General features: G+C 48.3%; 1 protein-coding gene across 1 annotated transcript in view; it reads left to right on the top strand.

The window, feature by feature from the left end:
• GNS (glucosamine (N-acetyl)-6-sulfatase) overlaps positions 1-16,098 on the top strand; it is a 48,293-nt gene that overhangs the window by 8,869 nt on the left and 23,326 nt on the right. The window contains exons 4-10 of the mRNA XM_053555914.1: positions 2,021-2,086; positions 2,481-2,579; positions 4,588-4,755; positions 6,354-6,436; positions 7,369-7,487; positions 9,050-9,153; positions 12,710-12,811. Of these exons, the coding sequence (XP_053411889.1) occupies positions 2,021-2,086; positions 2,481-2,579; positions 4,588-4,755; positions 6,354-6,436; positions 7,369-7,487; positions 9,050-9,153; positions 12,710-12,811 (741 nt within the window). The remainder of the gene's footprint in view (positions 1-2,020; positions 2,087-2,480; positions 2,580-4,587; positions 4,756-6,353; positions 6,437-7,368; positions 7,488-9,049; positions 9,154-12,709; positions 12,812-16,098) is intronic.

Genomic DNA, 16,098 nt, shown 5'->3' on the forward strand with positions numbered 1-16,098 from the left:
CCCCTCAGACCAGAACTTTCTCCCGTGATCGCCAGCGTGACTTGGGTGCTGTCTGTGGCTGGGCTTCCACCCGACAGCCCTAGGGGAGGAGTATAGAACTTGCCCAGGGCTGCTGCTGCAGGTGCCCCTCTGTCCTCAGGAATTCTGCTTGTCCTGTGGCTGTCCACTTCTCCTTTATCAGGATCAGAGTGGAGAATTTTTTCCTCGTGTCCACTTCTCCTTTATCAGGATCAGAGTGGAGAATTTTTTCCTCGTAGACTCTTTCTTCAGATTGCTTGTAATCTTTTCTGAATTAAAACAGTTTAGTGCTTAACTCACTTCTATCAAGTGAGGGCATGCTGTGGAGAGATCAGTGATAAAGGGAAAGCTCTGGAGGCTGCTTCAGGTCACTGATGCATGTGACCAAGAGGCGGAGGTCATTTCCCTGTGACCCGTAGGCCAGGGTCACACCACGTTCACCATACTGGCCTTTCATTTTACTTAAAGGAGATTGGGGGTGTTTGGAATTAGCTCTTGCAGTAAAACTGGGGGTGCAAGACAAAGAGGGGTGTATGCTTTCTTACATGCTTTATTTGTAGTGGCTGGAGATCTTTTATTTTTTTTTTTTTTTTTGAGAGAGAGTCTCACTATCGCTCTTAGTAGAGTGCTGTAGCGTCACAGCTCACAGCAACCTCCAACTCTTGGCCTTAAGCGATTCTCTTGCCTCAGCCTCCCAGGTAGCTGGGACTACAGGCGCCCACCACAACACCTGGCTATTTTTTTGTTGTAGTTATCATTGTTGTTTTAGCTGGCCCCGGCCAGGTTTGAACCCACCAGCCCCAGTATGTGGCCGGTGCCCTAACCACTGAGCTACAGACCTTGAGCCGTGGCTGGAGATCTTAACATCTGATCTGACTTTTCTGTTAATTCGTTCCTTATCCCCAGTAATTAGAGGAACCTGTAGCCTTGTGGGTTTGAAGGAAGATGAGTCAGTATAAAAAGAATCACGAGGAAAGGGAAGTCTGGATGGAGGCTACTGGGTTGGATCGTGGGCTGCAAAGAGAACTTACACCACTTTGTATACTGGAAGTAATCTAACGTGTATATAAATTAGTGGAGACTATGAGGTTCAGAGAAATTCGCTTTCGAAAATTAAACTGTACCTTAAATCGGCAGCATTGAACCTTGTCGGGATAAGGTGGGACCAGCCTGTGACATCTTTGCTCACTCATGACAACAGATCAGTTGCGCTCCAGCGGTAAATTCCATTGGCAGCACAGCTGAAGTATGAGTGAGAATCCCTTATCCAAAATGCTTGGGACCTGAAGTGTTTCAGATGACAGTTTTTGTGGATTTTGGAGTCACTGGCTGAGCGCTCCACATTTGAGAATCCACCTGCCCCGTGGGTATGTCCTCTGAGTGCCAAGTCAGCACTCACAGTATTTCTGATTTTCGGGTTTGGTGTGCTCAGCCTGTGATAGGCTGGTAGCTTATCAACTGAACGTTCTGGCTGTTACCAGTCACAGGGTCGGTTGGACTGTTTGGTCTGTGCTGTCGGCAGCCCAGCCCCCAGCGGTAAGGGCCTGTGTGGGCAAGGCCGCATGGTGGGCTCCCGGGCTGGGTGTCTGGGTTGCGACTCTGCCACCGCAGCCCAAGAGCGGTCACAGACAGTACAGACACTCGTGGGCTTGGCTGCCATCCAATATCATCGCCGAAATTTAAACTCCCTTTAACTGTTGCATGTCACAATATAATCGCCTTTTTATGTCTTTAAACACTTAAAAAAAAAAAAACTCTTAGCTTGCTGGCCATGCAGAATATTTGTCAGGCCAGATTCACTCGCTGGCTTTAGTTTGCCAACTCCGGCTTGAGAAATTCCTAGGATTATAGGGTTTACTTTTTGATAAATTTATGTGTTTGGGAAAATTGAGCACCTAGTATGTTTCAGGCCCTGGTATACAAAGAATCCAAAAGTCTCCTCTTTCCTCTGGTCTGGTTGTGTATAAGGGCTCCTGATGTCCAGACTTGCCTTGTTTTTCAGTATGGAGCCCCGGCTGCGGGTGGCCTGGAGCACGTCCCCCTGGGCTGGAGTTACTGGTTTGCCTTGGTGAGTGATTGTTGCTACACACAGCTCTGCCAGGTCTCTGCTGTGGATGGGAATTTGTTTTTATTTGTAGTTACCATTTTATCTCCTTATCTCCGTTAGGAGAAAGTCTGCTCACTTCCGAGTCATCCCTTCCTAGGATTTTTTCCTGCATTGCACAGAGTTTAGGAATGTAGTTTGCTGTTCTACGTGGTCAAGTTTGTTAAACTAGAATATATTATTGAAACTTTCAGTCTTTAATAAAACCCTAGTCAAAAACTCCAATTCAGTATTGACTTGAGTAATTACTTTTTTTTTGTCTTATCACTATTCAACAGAGTATATTTTAGCCCAGCATGAATTCAGATTTTCTTTTTGTGTGCTGATCTAACAAATTTTGCTTTCCTGTTTTTAATAGGAAAAGAATTCTAAATACTATAATTACACCCTTTCCATCAATGGGAAGGCCCGGAAGCACGGAGCGAACTACAGCGTGGACTACCTCACAGACGTGCTGGTGAGTTGCTGATGCTCCGTAGCTCTGTCCTTGCAGTTTTGGCTCACATAGGAGTTTCTTTTTTTTTCTTTCTTTTTTTTTTTTAAAGAGACAGAGTCTCACTTTGTTACCCTGGATAGAGTGCTGTGGCGTCATAGCTCAGAGCAGCCGAAAACTCTGGGGCTCAAGAGATCCTCCTGGCTCAGCCTCCCAAATAGCTGGGACTACAGACACTTGCCACTACACTCAGTTAAGACTCACATATGATGAAAACTGCCTAGAAAACCCATAGTCTTACTTGTTCGTGTTGGGTTATGTAAATGCATAACTTGATCCAACTGCCAGTTAGTATTTCCAGCTGATTAAACTCCTGAGTGTGTTTTTCTTTATGTATCAGCCAGGTGCAGATCTAATGTTCTTAAAATTCCAGCAGCAAATCCCCTTTCTGAAGGTTAATCTCTGTGACTGCCAAGATTACTTTGTAGAGGTTTTACTTGGTGGGACCGAGTTCTACTCACAGATTACAAGGTGGCAGCTTCATAAGCCCTATCCCAGTGGGGGGGAGGGAGATAGGGTCTTTGGCATTGTCCCTGACAGCAGGTGTACCTGCAATGTCTCTGGTGGCCTCCCACAGAGCGTCCCTTCACCAAGTCGCTCAGCACCTCATATGGCAGGTAGATAGCAGCAGATGATCAAAGTCCCTGATATCCCGATTCCCTGGAAGGTGATGGCCGGTGGCAGGTTTTATGCACAGCAAGAATGTGTACGTATTCACGTGTCGGCTCAGTAGATGGCCATCAGAGAATTGGTTGGCAGTGTTTAAGCAGAAGCCTGGAGGAGAGAGAGAACTATGCCAACAGGAGAGAGAGGGCTGCAGGCGGAGGGTGGGGCCCTGAGGTGGGTGTGGCCGGCCTAAGCATATTTGAGATGCCTCAAGGAAGCTGACGACTGGGAAGGAGATAGCTTAGGCGGAGAGTGACAAGAAATAGAAAGTGTGTCTTAGTGGCAGGGATAAATAAAGACGAAATCAGCTACAGCAAGGAAAACAGCTTTAGGAGTGTACAGTTGTTTTCATAACACACCTTCTGGGCTGGTGCAGTGGCTCACCAGCATTTTGGGAGGCCAAGGCAGGAGGATCATTTGAGGCCAGGAGTTCAAGGTTACAGTATGATTGTACCACTGTATTCTTAAATATCTTCCTATAAGCAAATGAAAAATGTAAGTCTAGGCCTGGCGTCCGTACTTAGTGGTTAGGGTGCCAGCCATATACACTGAGGCAGGCAGGTTCAAAACCAGCCCAGGCCTGCTAAACAACAATGACAACTGCAATAAAAAAATAGCCAGGTATTGTGGCAGGCGCCTATAAGTCCCAGTTGCTCAGGAGGCTGAGGCAAGAGATTCGCTTAAGCCCAAGAGTTGGAGGTTGCTGTGAGCTGTGACACCATGGTACTCTACCGAGGGTGACATAGTGAGACTCTGTCTCAAAAAAATAGGAAAAAAAAAAGAAAAATGTAAGTCCATATAAATTAAAAGCCCTAAAGGGATGTATTTGGATATAATATTATTTATTGAACTTAGCTACTTCCGCTGGAATAATTTATGACACCTGCTTTGTACATTTTTTCATAGGGCTAAGGTGACTTATTCATATTGCCCACTCTTCAGAATTAGGTTGGCTCTCTTTTTTACATTTTTTTAAGGCACCAAGTGTATATACCCCAAGATCCAGTAAAGAAAGTTAATACTAAAATGGCCAAATCACTCTTTTTCCCTTGAGGGAAACATCATTTCTAGATGGTGTAAAATCATCAGTTGCTCTCTTCTGATGGGATGACTTTCAATTTTGTGTTACCTAAAAAACAAACATGAATATTCCAGCAGCATGCTGGAGTGCAGCTGCAGCGTGAGCACACATGTTCAGATTGGTTAAAAGCTGCCGTGCCCTGCACTCCCTGCCCACCAGGGGATGCTTCTCTATTAAGACTCAACTCCTACGGAGGAGGAGGTGACAAACCTTTGTGTGTGTCAGGCTAACGTCTCCTTGGACTTCCTGGACTACAAATCCAACTCGGAGCCCTTCTTCATGATGATTGCAACTCCAGCGCCTCACTCACCCTGGACCGCCGCACCGCAGTACCAGAAGGCTTTCCAGAACGTCTTCGCGCCAAGAAACAAGAACTTCAACATCCATGGAACGGTAGCTCCCCAGCCCCGAGTCAGCCGTCCACACTGTAACTCTGGGATGTACTTGGCAGGATGCCTCTGAGCCTCCTGCTGGGTTTCTCTTCCCTGTCTTCCAGAGCTAGTTGCACTCGTCCCTAGGACAGCAGACAGTGTCATCTTCTCAGGGACGGAAAACGGTCTCGCCACATGCCCACTGAGCAGCTGGAGAGTCATTGGGGAAGAGTAGAGAAAGGCCCATCTTTCCCAATGACATGAATACTTCTCAGGCTGTCCTCCCAACCTCTGTGTGGTGCTTCTCCCTGCTGACAGAGGCTGGGACATGGCCTAGGGCGGGCCCTGCAGCAGCCTGTGTGGGCAGTGGGTGGCACAGTGCAGGGTGCTGGGCAGAGAAGCTGAGTGGAAAAGTGAACCAGAGCCAGGACACAATTGAAGGCCTAACGACCCAAATGTTTGCCTCATGTGCCAATTACTTAACACTTCCTTGGTGCAGAGTATAAGCCGTCCCTGGTTCAAAGGTAGAAGGCCTCCCCTGCCTCAGGCCTGTTAACCCAAAGTTAGAACTGCTGGTGAGGTTGTGGGGAGAGCGAGTCTGAAAGGCAGACCCCGCGTAGCACACATGGGTACCTATAGTCCCCACCAGAGGACGTCCAGTCCTCCCCTGACTCTGGTGTGAGCTCAGGCACATGGAGAGGTGGATCCACTGCCTGGCAGGAGATTGTTCCATATGAGTTTAAAGGTTGGTAGATTTTAAGTCAAAGGGCCATCCCAAGCTGTTCCCAAACAGACATTCCCATGATGGGGTGAGTATGGAAACTCCTGTTAAATGAGTCGCTCTGCCGGGGGGCTTCTCGGAGTTGCTCACGGTGTGGCGTGACCTTCCTGCAGGAGGATGGCCACCCTGCATTTCTCAGACTTACCAGTGACGTGCTCTGAGGATCCTGGCGTGGGAGATGGCAGCTTAGGGTTTCATGAATGAAGGAGAGGGAGTTAACAGCGTGTGGAAATGTTTTTGCTTTTAAAAATTTGACTTTTTCATTATATCTAAATGGAAGGGCCCTCCAGATTTGGAGGAAAGTTTTAGGAAAGTGCTGGATCTAAGACAGTGGTTCTCAACCTTCCTAATGCCCCAACCCTTTACTATAGTTCCTGTGGGTCTTGAGAACTGCTGATCTAAGATGATTAGTATCTTGGGTAGGAAAATAGAGGGTGATGGAATGATGACTTACAGCAGAACTTAGAGGGAGGGTAAAGTTGATACTTACCCATTTGCACATAAGCTCAGAGTTGTGAATTTAGTCTCACGTTAGCCGGGAGCTTCCCAGTGATACTCTCTGAAGTCTCCTAACACTGCTAAGAAAGGAGCCTCAGTGTTTCACGCTTTGGGATGGTGGGAAGCTCTAGAGTGAGCACCAGGGCTGATCTGCAGACCTGTCCTTTTTAGGAACTTGGGGGAAGGGAGGGAAGGTCTGGTGTTGTATAAACAGGTTCCAGTTAGTTCCTTTTTGCTCAGGTGTGAATGAAATGGACCTACTTACTTTCAGTTTTAGTAATCCAGTGGTTTATTTGACTGCAGTGACTTGGTGCTAAGCTTTTTTTTCTTCTAAATTTTAGAACAAGCACTGGTTAATTAGGCAAGCCAAGACACCGATGACTAATTCTTCAATACAGTTCTTAGATGATGCATTCAGGAAAAGGTGAGTGCTGCCACTGCTTTCTCAGTCTGATTTTGAGCCCCCGGCCCTCAAGGCAGCTCATAGAGAGTGTGTCTGAAATGAAAGCGGGGAGGCATGTCTGGGGAGGCACCTGCTGGTCTATCTCCAAGGCAGGCCCTTTACACTCAGGCACATGAGCAGCCTTTAGACCCTAGGGCTAATAAAACTATCTATTTTTAGGACTTGTTAAAAGTGCAGACTTGAACCATTTGGTAGAATTTTTTTTTCCTTTGTTTACAGAAACGGTCAGTTGGTAAAAGATAAGTCCAAATATTTGACAAAAGATCCAAAGGCAATAGACTAGAGCAAAATTTGCCTTTGCTGTTGGGAATTTTCAAGAATTCTCTTAAGTCCATTTTTAAAAATCCATTACTTTGTCATAGGAAGTATTTGGTTTAGAGCAGGGGTCAACAGATGGCTGGATAGTAGACCTCACAGGCCTGCAGGCCACACAACCTATCCCCACTGTTCAGCCCTGTCCTAGCACAAAAGCCACCCAGCAAACCCTGATGAACAGCAGACAAGCTTTGGCCTGTGGGTTGTGACTTGCCAGCTCTTACGTAGATCTTACACTCTCTGGGCGCACAGGCCCCTCTGAGTCAGTCTGTAGCGTCCTCAGTGGACTGACAGCTTTGCCTTGTGATGGCCTCTGCTCTTCCTGCCAGTGGCAATGAGGTTGAAAGGTAACTGGTTACAAAGAGCCTAGTTTATTCTTTGTTAACTTTGGAATGAATGAATTATTCTCTGAAATTTTCTGATTGCTTTTTGCACCAGAGGGGACTAGACAACAGATTTGGGGTTTCAGTTTTGGGGGAGATAGGAGGGGGAATCTTTGTTCTGGGGTATTTTGACAAGATAGTGATGCCTCAGCCACTGCCCCTGAAACCCTGTCTCCACCCTCCATCCACATCCAGGTGGCAAACTCTGCTCTCAGTTGACGACCTAGTGGAGAAGCTGGTCAGGAGGCTGGAGTTCACGGGGGAGCTCAACAACACGTATATCTTCTACACCTCAGACAATGGCTACCACACAGGTGCGGGGGCTCAGTGCCCATCTCCCAGAGCACACCTTTGCTCTCTCGCCGACCAGCAGCCCCAACAGGAGTTGTAGTCCTCTTTCTATGGTGGATGGCAGCAGGAGGGTCTAGCCCTCCGTCCTCTGATTTGAGGGCCCCATCGTGGCTACCAGGAAACCAGGCGTTGCTGTTCCTGTCGCGTGTGTTGATTTACGTGGGTGCTCAGAGCTGGAGCACAGTGGGAAGGCGATGGGTTGGAGGCGGCTCCAGGAAAGATGCTCCAGACAGCAAGGCCGGGAGAAGGTCGGCTGGCAGGAAGAGCTCCCTACTAAGTCGCAGGATTATTTTTCTGGGTATTTTTTCAGAGCTGTGGTGTGAATCAGCTCAGCACCCTGGCTTCTTCCTGTCTGCTTCCTTCCTTCCGTCTACCAGATTTCCTCTGAGTGGGGTTGACCTGAGACTGGCCTGTCCAGAAGCAGATTGTTAGGCTTTAACGTGGTGCTGTGAATGTCTCTAACGCTCAAATTAGAGGCTGCTAAATAGCCCTGCTTTCCAACTTGGACGTGAGACACATGTAGCCAGGGTTTTGGATTCTTCCCGCCCTGCTTCCCTTTTTTGCTAGAAGGTTCTGGAGCAACTCCCAGACATGGGATCTCACACGACACCTGATTGGGCCTCTGACATACTTATTATATATCAGACTCCAGATTAGCCCACACAGCACCCTTAGTTTATGGCTCCAGGGTCTGTCCTTTGCCACTGACTCACTGGGAAAAGGGAGTCTTTTGTCCTTGAGGACGTCTCAGCTGGACTCTGGCTGACTGCTGTCTCGTGCCCAGTCACAGGTTCATTTCCACTTCCCGTTTCCTGTAGATTGGTGGTTAGACAAGGGGCTGGAAGGAGGTTGGTGATTAGATGGGGAAGCTGGGCTGGGAGGTTTGCGTCTTTAGGTGGAGTGCTCCTTCTGTGCAGTTGCCGGGCACTGGCTCTCGTGTGTCACGGGGCTCGAGGTATCTGGCTCCCCTCCTGTCAGGGTGCTGGTGTTGACTGATGGCTCAGTGGTTTCAGCCTCAGCCTTCCTGTCCTTCCACTGAGGATTATTGCTTAAATCCGTGATCCCCTCAGAAATTGTTAAATGTAGACTTCATGATCCTGCCCTTTCTTTGGTGTCTATTAGCTGGAATTCCTCAGAGAACTTCCCTCATCAATTGTTTGATTATGTTAAAAGGCAGTTCACTCAGGAAAAGGCAGGGAAGCGGTTTTGTTCCTGTATTTGGCAGTGTCTGGAGCAACCTCACCGGGTTGTGATCAGGTTGAGTGTTGGCGTGGGGGTCTGTGCCCAGTCACTGGGCTCATGTTGTCCCATCACAGGCCGGGAGTCCCTACTGGTCGTCAATTTAGAGAACATAAATTCATTTGGTTGTCTGCCTTGTGGTAATGAGACCCAGGCAAATTTAAGTTTTCTATTAAAACACCAGAACTAGTAGAACAAAGTTGTTTGAGTTTTTGTTATTGATAAAAAGAGCAAAACAAGTATGAACAGCTCCTGGCATCATCTTCACTGTCTGTTTCTTTTTCAGGACAGTTTTCTTTACCAATAGACAAGAGGCAGCTGTATGAGTTTGATATCAAAGTTCCGCTGCTGGTGCGGGGGCCTGGGATCAGACCGAACCAGACAAGCAAGGTGGGTGCCTGATGGGCCGGCTGTGCGCAGGTGGGCACTGGCCTGAGGAGAGGAGGCTGGTCTGGCTTCTGTCCTCTGAGGATGAAGTCTGGTCAGTGTGCAACCTTGTTGGTGTGTGAGCTTGTCAATGTATTAGCTTGTTGTCAGCGTGCGACCTCCTCCACGTGTGACCTTGTCAATGTGCGACTTTGTCAGCGTGTGGATAAGCCTTGGAAACAGTGACTTCTTTTACTTTTTTTATCTCCCCACGTGCTGTTAGCTGTATTTTCTCCTCTTATGCACCTGTCACACCAGCCCGTGTGGCTTTCTTCATCTTTTAAAAATCTGGGCCTTCACTTTGTCCTGAGCAGCAACTCTCAGCAGAGGCTGCTCATCAAAGTCTCCCTTTGAAATAGCAAAGAAGAAAAATGGGAAACAAAGATTCTGATTGACTCGCTTGGTCTGGAAGAGGGCCTCGGCCCCTACCTTTTTCTTGTTTTCAGTTTCCAGGAGATTCTGAGAGGCTGCACTTTAGGCCACTGTCCTGTGGAGCAGAGCTCCTGGCTGTGCTGCCTGTGGACCCCAGGCCTTGTTGAAGGGGAGATTGTGGTTCTCCATTGAGCCCAGCTTACCAGTGATGCCCACTGCTGGCCTGGCCTTGCCCTGAGGATTGGACTCTCAGAAACACGTCCTCCCCCCATGTTTCTAGAAGTTAATACAGTGGTGGGTCTACAGAAGCCATTCTGATTCTTGGTTTATATGAAAACCAGAGGGTGTAACTCTCTCCTTAACTCTTTACTTACGCACAGTGTCCACAGGAAGCCTCCCGTCTCCTGATACACTGTACGTAGTGTGAGACGCTCTGCTTCATAGTCAAATAAGACTCTGGAAGAGGAAAGAATTCATCCATCATTTCTAGAGAAGATGTGATAATTACAGGCATCTTGGAAGGAGCCCGGGGCTGAGCTGTTCACAGTCCTGCGTCCCGCTGCAGCTGCAGACCCTTCTCCCCGTAGAGCAAAACACCCTTAGAAAGGGCCCCCTGCACAGCTCCGGCTCTTGAGGACTTTGTTATTTCAGCCTTAAAAACAGTGAGGGTTAACTGTTAGACTTAGTTATTTTAGACTTTGCTCTTGAGTCCAAAGTCTGGCTCTGTGGACTTTTTTTAATACTTCCCCTTTTTGTGTGTGTGTGCGCACAGGCACATGAGGGGGTCACAGGGCGTTATCCCGGGCTCAGGCAAAGCTGCCTCTCCATGTTGCTGGGACTACAGGCGCGCCAGCATGCCCGGCCCTCTTCCTTATAAATCTGCCCTGGATATGTCAGTACCTGCAGAACTGGCCTCAGTTAATCCGTGCCATGGACGTGAAGGCCTGTGGTCACTCTGCAGGACGTAGGCGTGCCTGGTCTCCCTTTCCTCTCCTCTCCTGTCACCATCTCTCCAGTTCTCGCTTGCCCTTGATGAGTACTCCAAGCTGCTCGTTTGGCCTGGGGGGCTTAGAATCGCGATGGCTGTCTGTGGGTATAATCCCTGGAGACAGAGCTTCTGTGTTTCTTTTCTGCTCAGTAGCACATGGATTTCCTTTCCCCTGAATTGTCTGCCTCCGAATGGTAATTTCTGACACTGCTGAGTCAGTGGTGCCTGACTCAGAGCCAGGATATGGGTCGCTCCGCCCTCCAGGAGCTGTCCTGGGGGGACACCTGGCCTGGAGCACAGTGCCTGGAAGGTGTTCCCTTGCTTTTCCTACCTGTACTTCTGGCTTTTTTTAATTAAAAAAGACAAGGTTAGTTGATACCGGTCTATTCGTTAACATGTCTGGCCTTTCCTAAGATGATCTGAGTTTTCCCAACAATTTTAAAGAGTAAATTGGGGGAAATACTGCATCCTTGCAGTATGATGAGGAGCAAATGAGAACAGATGTTAAAGTCCTGGCGTGGAGCAGGTGGTCAGGAAACCTTGCTCCTGGAGTCTTCTACCTCCCCTGTTTCCCTAATGGATTATCTGTAACTCTTAAGGGTCATCTTGCCTGGGACAGGTGACTTGTAGGCCCACGCTGTCCCTGCAGTAGCTACCAGCTGCTGTGGCTGCTGAGAAATGCAGATATTCCAAACTGAGATCAATCATAGTGATAAAATACCAGGTTTCAAAGACTTGGTTCAAGAAAAAGCAAAGTTTGATTAATTTTTTTATATTGTTTACATGTTGAAGTATTAATATCCAAATACGTTGACATATTGAGTTAAATATATACCATGAATCTTACCTGTTTTTTTTAACATGTAGGCAATTTTAAATTCTATATGGCCCTTTTTGTATTTCTGTTGGACTATACTGATTGAGGCCTGTAGAAGCATTGCATACAGGAAGAAAATAAAGGGAGTAAGTCAAGGCGTAAGTGCTCGACAGTGTCTTTAATTTCTAGAATTTTTTTTTTACTCTAAGTTTTATGCTTTTTAAGGAAACTTTTATGTTTAGGGAGATAGCAGCTTGCTCTTGCCCCAGGCTAGAGTGCAGTGGCGTCATCATAGCTCACAGCAACCTCAAACTCTTAGGCTCAAGGGATCCTCCTGCTTCAGCCTCCTGAGCAGGTGAGACTCCAGGTGGGTACCACCATGCCTAGCTAGTTTTTGGGTCTCACTCTTGCTCTAGCTGGTTTTGAACTCCTGGCCTCATGCAATTCTCCTGCCTCCACCTACATAGTGCTGGGATTATAGGCATGAGCCACCGTGCCCAATGTAAGGAAACTTTTATCCATGCCTTGTTTGAATAAGTTTTCTGCATCCTTCACGGCCTATTGCAAACATTCTTTCTTAATGCTGTCACTTTGAGAAACTATAAAACTGGCTGATTATCCTCACTGTTGGCAACCTTTGAGACTTTCAAAAATGTCAGTACACTTGATGTCAAAATTAATGAATTTGTAATCAAGTTGGAAGACACATTATATGAAATAATTAGGGCACTATTTTTCTTATAATTAATAACAAATTCAAAGCAATCTAAAAGGAGTTTTTAAAAAATGTTTTGATCGGCCGGGCGTGGTGGCTTACACCTGTAATCCTAAGCACCCTGGGAGGCCGAGGCGGGTGGATTGCCCTGAGCTCAGAGGTTCAAGACCAGCATGAGCCAGAATGAGACCCCCATCTCTACCAAAAAAAAAAAAGGCAGACATTCTGGCAGACACCTGTAGTCCCAGCTAATTGGGAGGCTAAGGCAAGAGAATCGCTTAAGCCCAGGAGGTGGAGGTTGCTGTGAGCTATGACGCCACAGTACTCTACTGAAGGCCACAAAGTGAGACTCTGTCTCAATAAAAAATAAATAAAAATGTTTTGATCAATAACAGTATGGGTGGAATAAATGTATAACTTCCCAGGAGACTATAAGCTTTGTAAGTCTTTTCTTTTATATAAGTTATTATGGTTATGTTTGAATATGTGAATCAGTGAGACCAGCATGAGTGTGGGTGGCACAGAAGGTGACAGGCGACGGTGACGCTGTTTGTGTTGTGGATGGGGAGGAGGCCGCAGCAGAGCCGAGACCAGCCATGTGCCAGACGGCTTTTCCTCATCTCCACAGATGCTCGTTGCCAACATTGACTTGGGCCCCACCATCCTGGACATCGCTGGCTACAGCCTGAGTAAGACGCAGATGGATGGAATGTCCTTATTGCCTCTCTTGGTGAGTCTGAAGCCCCCAGGCAGGCCGGAGCCATGGTCCAGATAAACTCCAGGGTGTGGGAAGACTTAAAAATGTATATCTTAAATGATACAATTTTAAAATTGGGGGGGGGGGGGGTCAGAGAATAGAATTTTTCTCTGATCTTGTGGTGGGAAGAAATTTTCTAAAAGAAAAGATTGGACCGCATAAGAAATTTAATTCTCTTTCCTCCCTCCTTCCCCTTTCCCTCAGAATACTCACAGTAAGTAAAGACAGGAGACAAATGTGAGTTCTTAGCAAAGATCGACATCCCAGTAAAAAATAGGGTCCCTGATCAACTAATCAACTCACAGAAGAATTAAAGATGGCCCAAGTAAGTGGAAAAACTTAATTCAGTGCTAATCTAAGAAATAGTTATCTGAAGGAGGCCTCTGTCGTCTGTGAACTAGCAGAAATTTAAAAGATTAATACCTAGTGTCTGCATCAGTCTAAGAAATTGGAAATTACCCTTATATTTTTCACAAAAGTATGATCAGGTGGCCAATTTAACAAGACATACCACTTCTCGTACACACATCTAGCAAGCCGCCTGAAAACAGAGGTACATGTATTAAGAGGAAGGAAGAAATGGAGAAGCTCCATGTCCAGGAGGGGGTCGGTTGAACTGTGGGGAGCTTAAACAGGAGGTGCGCTGTGACTTGGGAAGAGGACCGGACGCTCAGGCAGTGACTTCCCGTTCAGAGCGTGTGAATGTTTCAGCACAGAGAAGCCTTGAAGGACCAGCGCAAAGTGTCAGCGTTTGTGGGGACCTTGATCAGTGGTGTGTCTGTGATGGTTTGGCCTCCGAACTTCATGCCCTCAGTGTGCCTGCTGATCCCTCGTGTGCCTCGGGGACCCAGCTTCCTCTTCTCCCTCTGTGGAGGCTCAGTCAGTGCTCTGTCCACAGACCTGTCTCTTCCTACACTGGCACCGTTTTGTCTGATAAAGTCGTACGGTTCAGTCTTCACATGGACACACCTCTCCCCTCACTGTTTGTGGGGATCGTCGTTACCTCTCTTCCATGTAAACATTACAGTCAGCTTTCTAGATCAGCTGGAAAATGTTGGCTTTGGTGGGGATCCCATTCAATCTGTAGCATGGTCAGGGGAGGCTGTTCTGATGAAGTACTGGTAACCTATAAGGACAGTTCAATAGCCCTGAGTGGCTATTTATCTAAATTACCTAATGCAAAGTGCAGATCGGTTCCTCAGCCCACGCGTGCTCGGTAGCCAGCATGCTGAGCCGGGCGGGTGAGAGCACTTCAGGCAGGAAGGCCTGCTGGGCCCGCAGCTGACTTTGTGAATGAAGTCATGTTAGAGCATGGCCTGCTCACCCACTCCCACATTGCCCACGGTGGCTCTCCTGCCACAGAGCAGCAGGGCTGAGATGTGAGACAGACCGTGTGGCCACAGGCCTGAAGATTTACCCTCTGGCCTTTTATAGAAACTACTGCCAACTACAGGTCTCAAACATGGTCCCACGTCAGAGTCACTAAGGAAACTGAAATGCTAATGCCCAGGTCCCACCCCTAGAGATTCTGACTTAATGGCATAAAATGCAACCTGGCCTGTGGGATATTTTGAACTCCCCTGGTGATTTAACATGCAGCAGAGCTCAAGGACCACCATCTGGACTCCCCAGCTACTCTCCCCTCCCCTAGACAGTCCGACACTCAGGTGGGTGGGTGGGGGAGCTGGAGTTCATTCAGGTCCGACACTCGGTGGGGGGAGCTGGAGTTCACTCAGGTCCGACACTCGGTGGGGGGAGCTGGAGTTCACTCAGGTCCGACACTCGGTGGGGGGAGCTGGAGTTCACTCAGGTCTGACAGATGAACCTGCACAGCAGAGGGCAGTGGCAGGAGCTTTGGAAGTCTGTAGCACCTCGTGATTTCTGAGACCTTGAATGGCAGGGACTGCTCAGGCCCATCGTGGGACAGCAGTTGGGAAGTGTTCCCATCTCAGACTCCCTCTCCCAGGGGTTGGGGCCAGGTTAAGTGTGCATTGGAGGCAGGGTTCTCCAGCTCACACTCCCTAGAAATGGTGTGGGACTCGCTGCAGCCCAGGCTGCTCCCCACCCCGTGGGAGCTCAGAACCTCTGTCTGTGACAAGTTCCAAGGGTGCTGGCTGTGCCTGTCTGCAGAGCTGCCCTTCTCAGATCTGTGTGTGTCACTAACCAAGGTCTTTTAGGCCAGAGCAGGGCTTGAGATAGTGCGTCCCAGGCACGCACCCACCCAGGTGTGAACATTCAGGCCTCACACCATTTAAGGGCCCCTTCTCACTACGTCTGGCTGTCTCTCCTATCTCCATCCCACCTCCAGCATCTGCAGCTGGGCTGAATTTTCTAAAATGCAGTCTTGACTGTTGGTCCTTCTCTGCCTGAGGTCTCCCGCTGCTTCCTCTCCCTGCACAGACGTGCAGCCTGGTGTCAAAAGGGCCTTTTCCATATAGTTGGCAGGGGCCTCCACCCTGACTGCACAGCTTCCTCACATGGAAGCTGCTTTGCAGGAGCCATCTAACATTCTGCTTCCACCCCACATTCAGGACGCCGTCTAACATTCTCCTTCCACCCCACATTCAGGAAGCCGTCTAACATTCTGCTTCCACCCCGCATTCAGGAAGCCGTCTAACATTCTGCTTCCACCCCACATTCAGGAAGCCGTCTAACATTCTGCTTCCACCCCACATTCAGGAAGCCGTCTAACATTCTGCTTCCACCCCACGTTCAGGAAGCCGTCTAACATTCTGCTTCCACCCCACATTCAGGAAGCCGTCTAACATTCTGCTTCCACCCCACATTCAGGAAGCCGTCTAACATTCTGCTTCCACCCCACATTCAGGAAGCCGTCTAACATTCTGCTTCCACCCCACGTTCAGGAAGCCGTCTAACATTCTGCTTCCACCCCACATTCAGGAAGCCGTCTAACATTCTGCTTCCACCCCACATTCAGGAAGCCGTCTAACATTCTGCTTCCACCCCACGTTCAGGAAGCCGTCTAACATTCTGCTTCCACCCCACGTTCAGGAAGCCGTCTAACATTCTGCTTCCACCCCACATTCAGGAAGCCGTCTAACATTCTGCTTCCACCCCTCATTCAGGAAGCCGTCTAACATTCTGCTTCCACCCCTCATTCAGGAAGCCGTCTAACATTCTGCTTCCACCCCACATTCAGGACGCCGTCTAACATTCTGCTTCCACCCCTCATTCAGGAAGCCGTCTAACATTCTGCTTCCACCCCTCATTCAGGAAGCCGTCTAACATTCTGCTTCCAC

This window comes from Nycticebus coucang, chromosome 12 (genome assembly GCF_027406575.1).
Source record: "Nycticebus coucang isolate mNycCou1 chromosome 12, mNycCou1.pri, whole genome shotgun sequence".
In the NCBI taxonomy this organism is placed as follows: domain Eukaryota; kingdom Metazoa; phylum Chordata; class Mammalia; order Primates; family Lorisidae; genus Nycticebus; species Nycticebus coucang.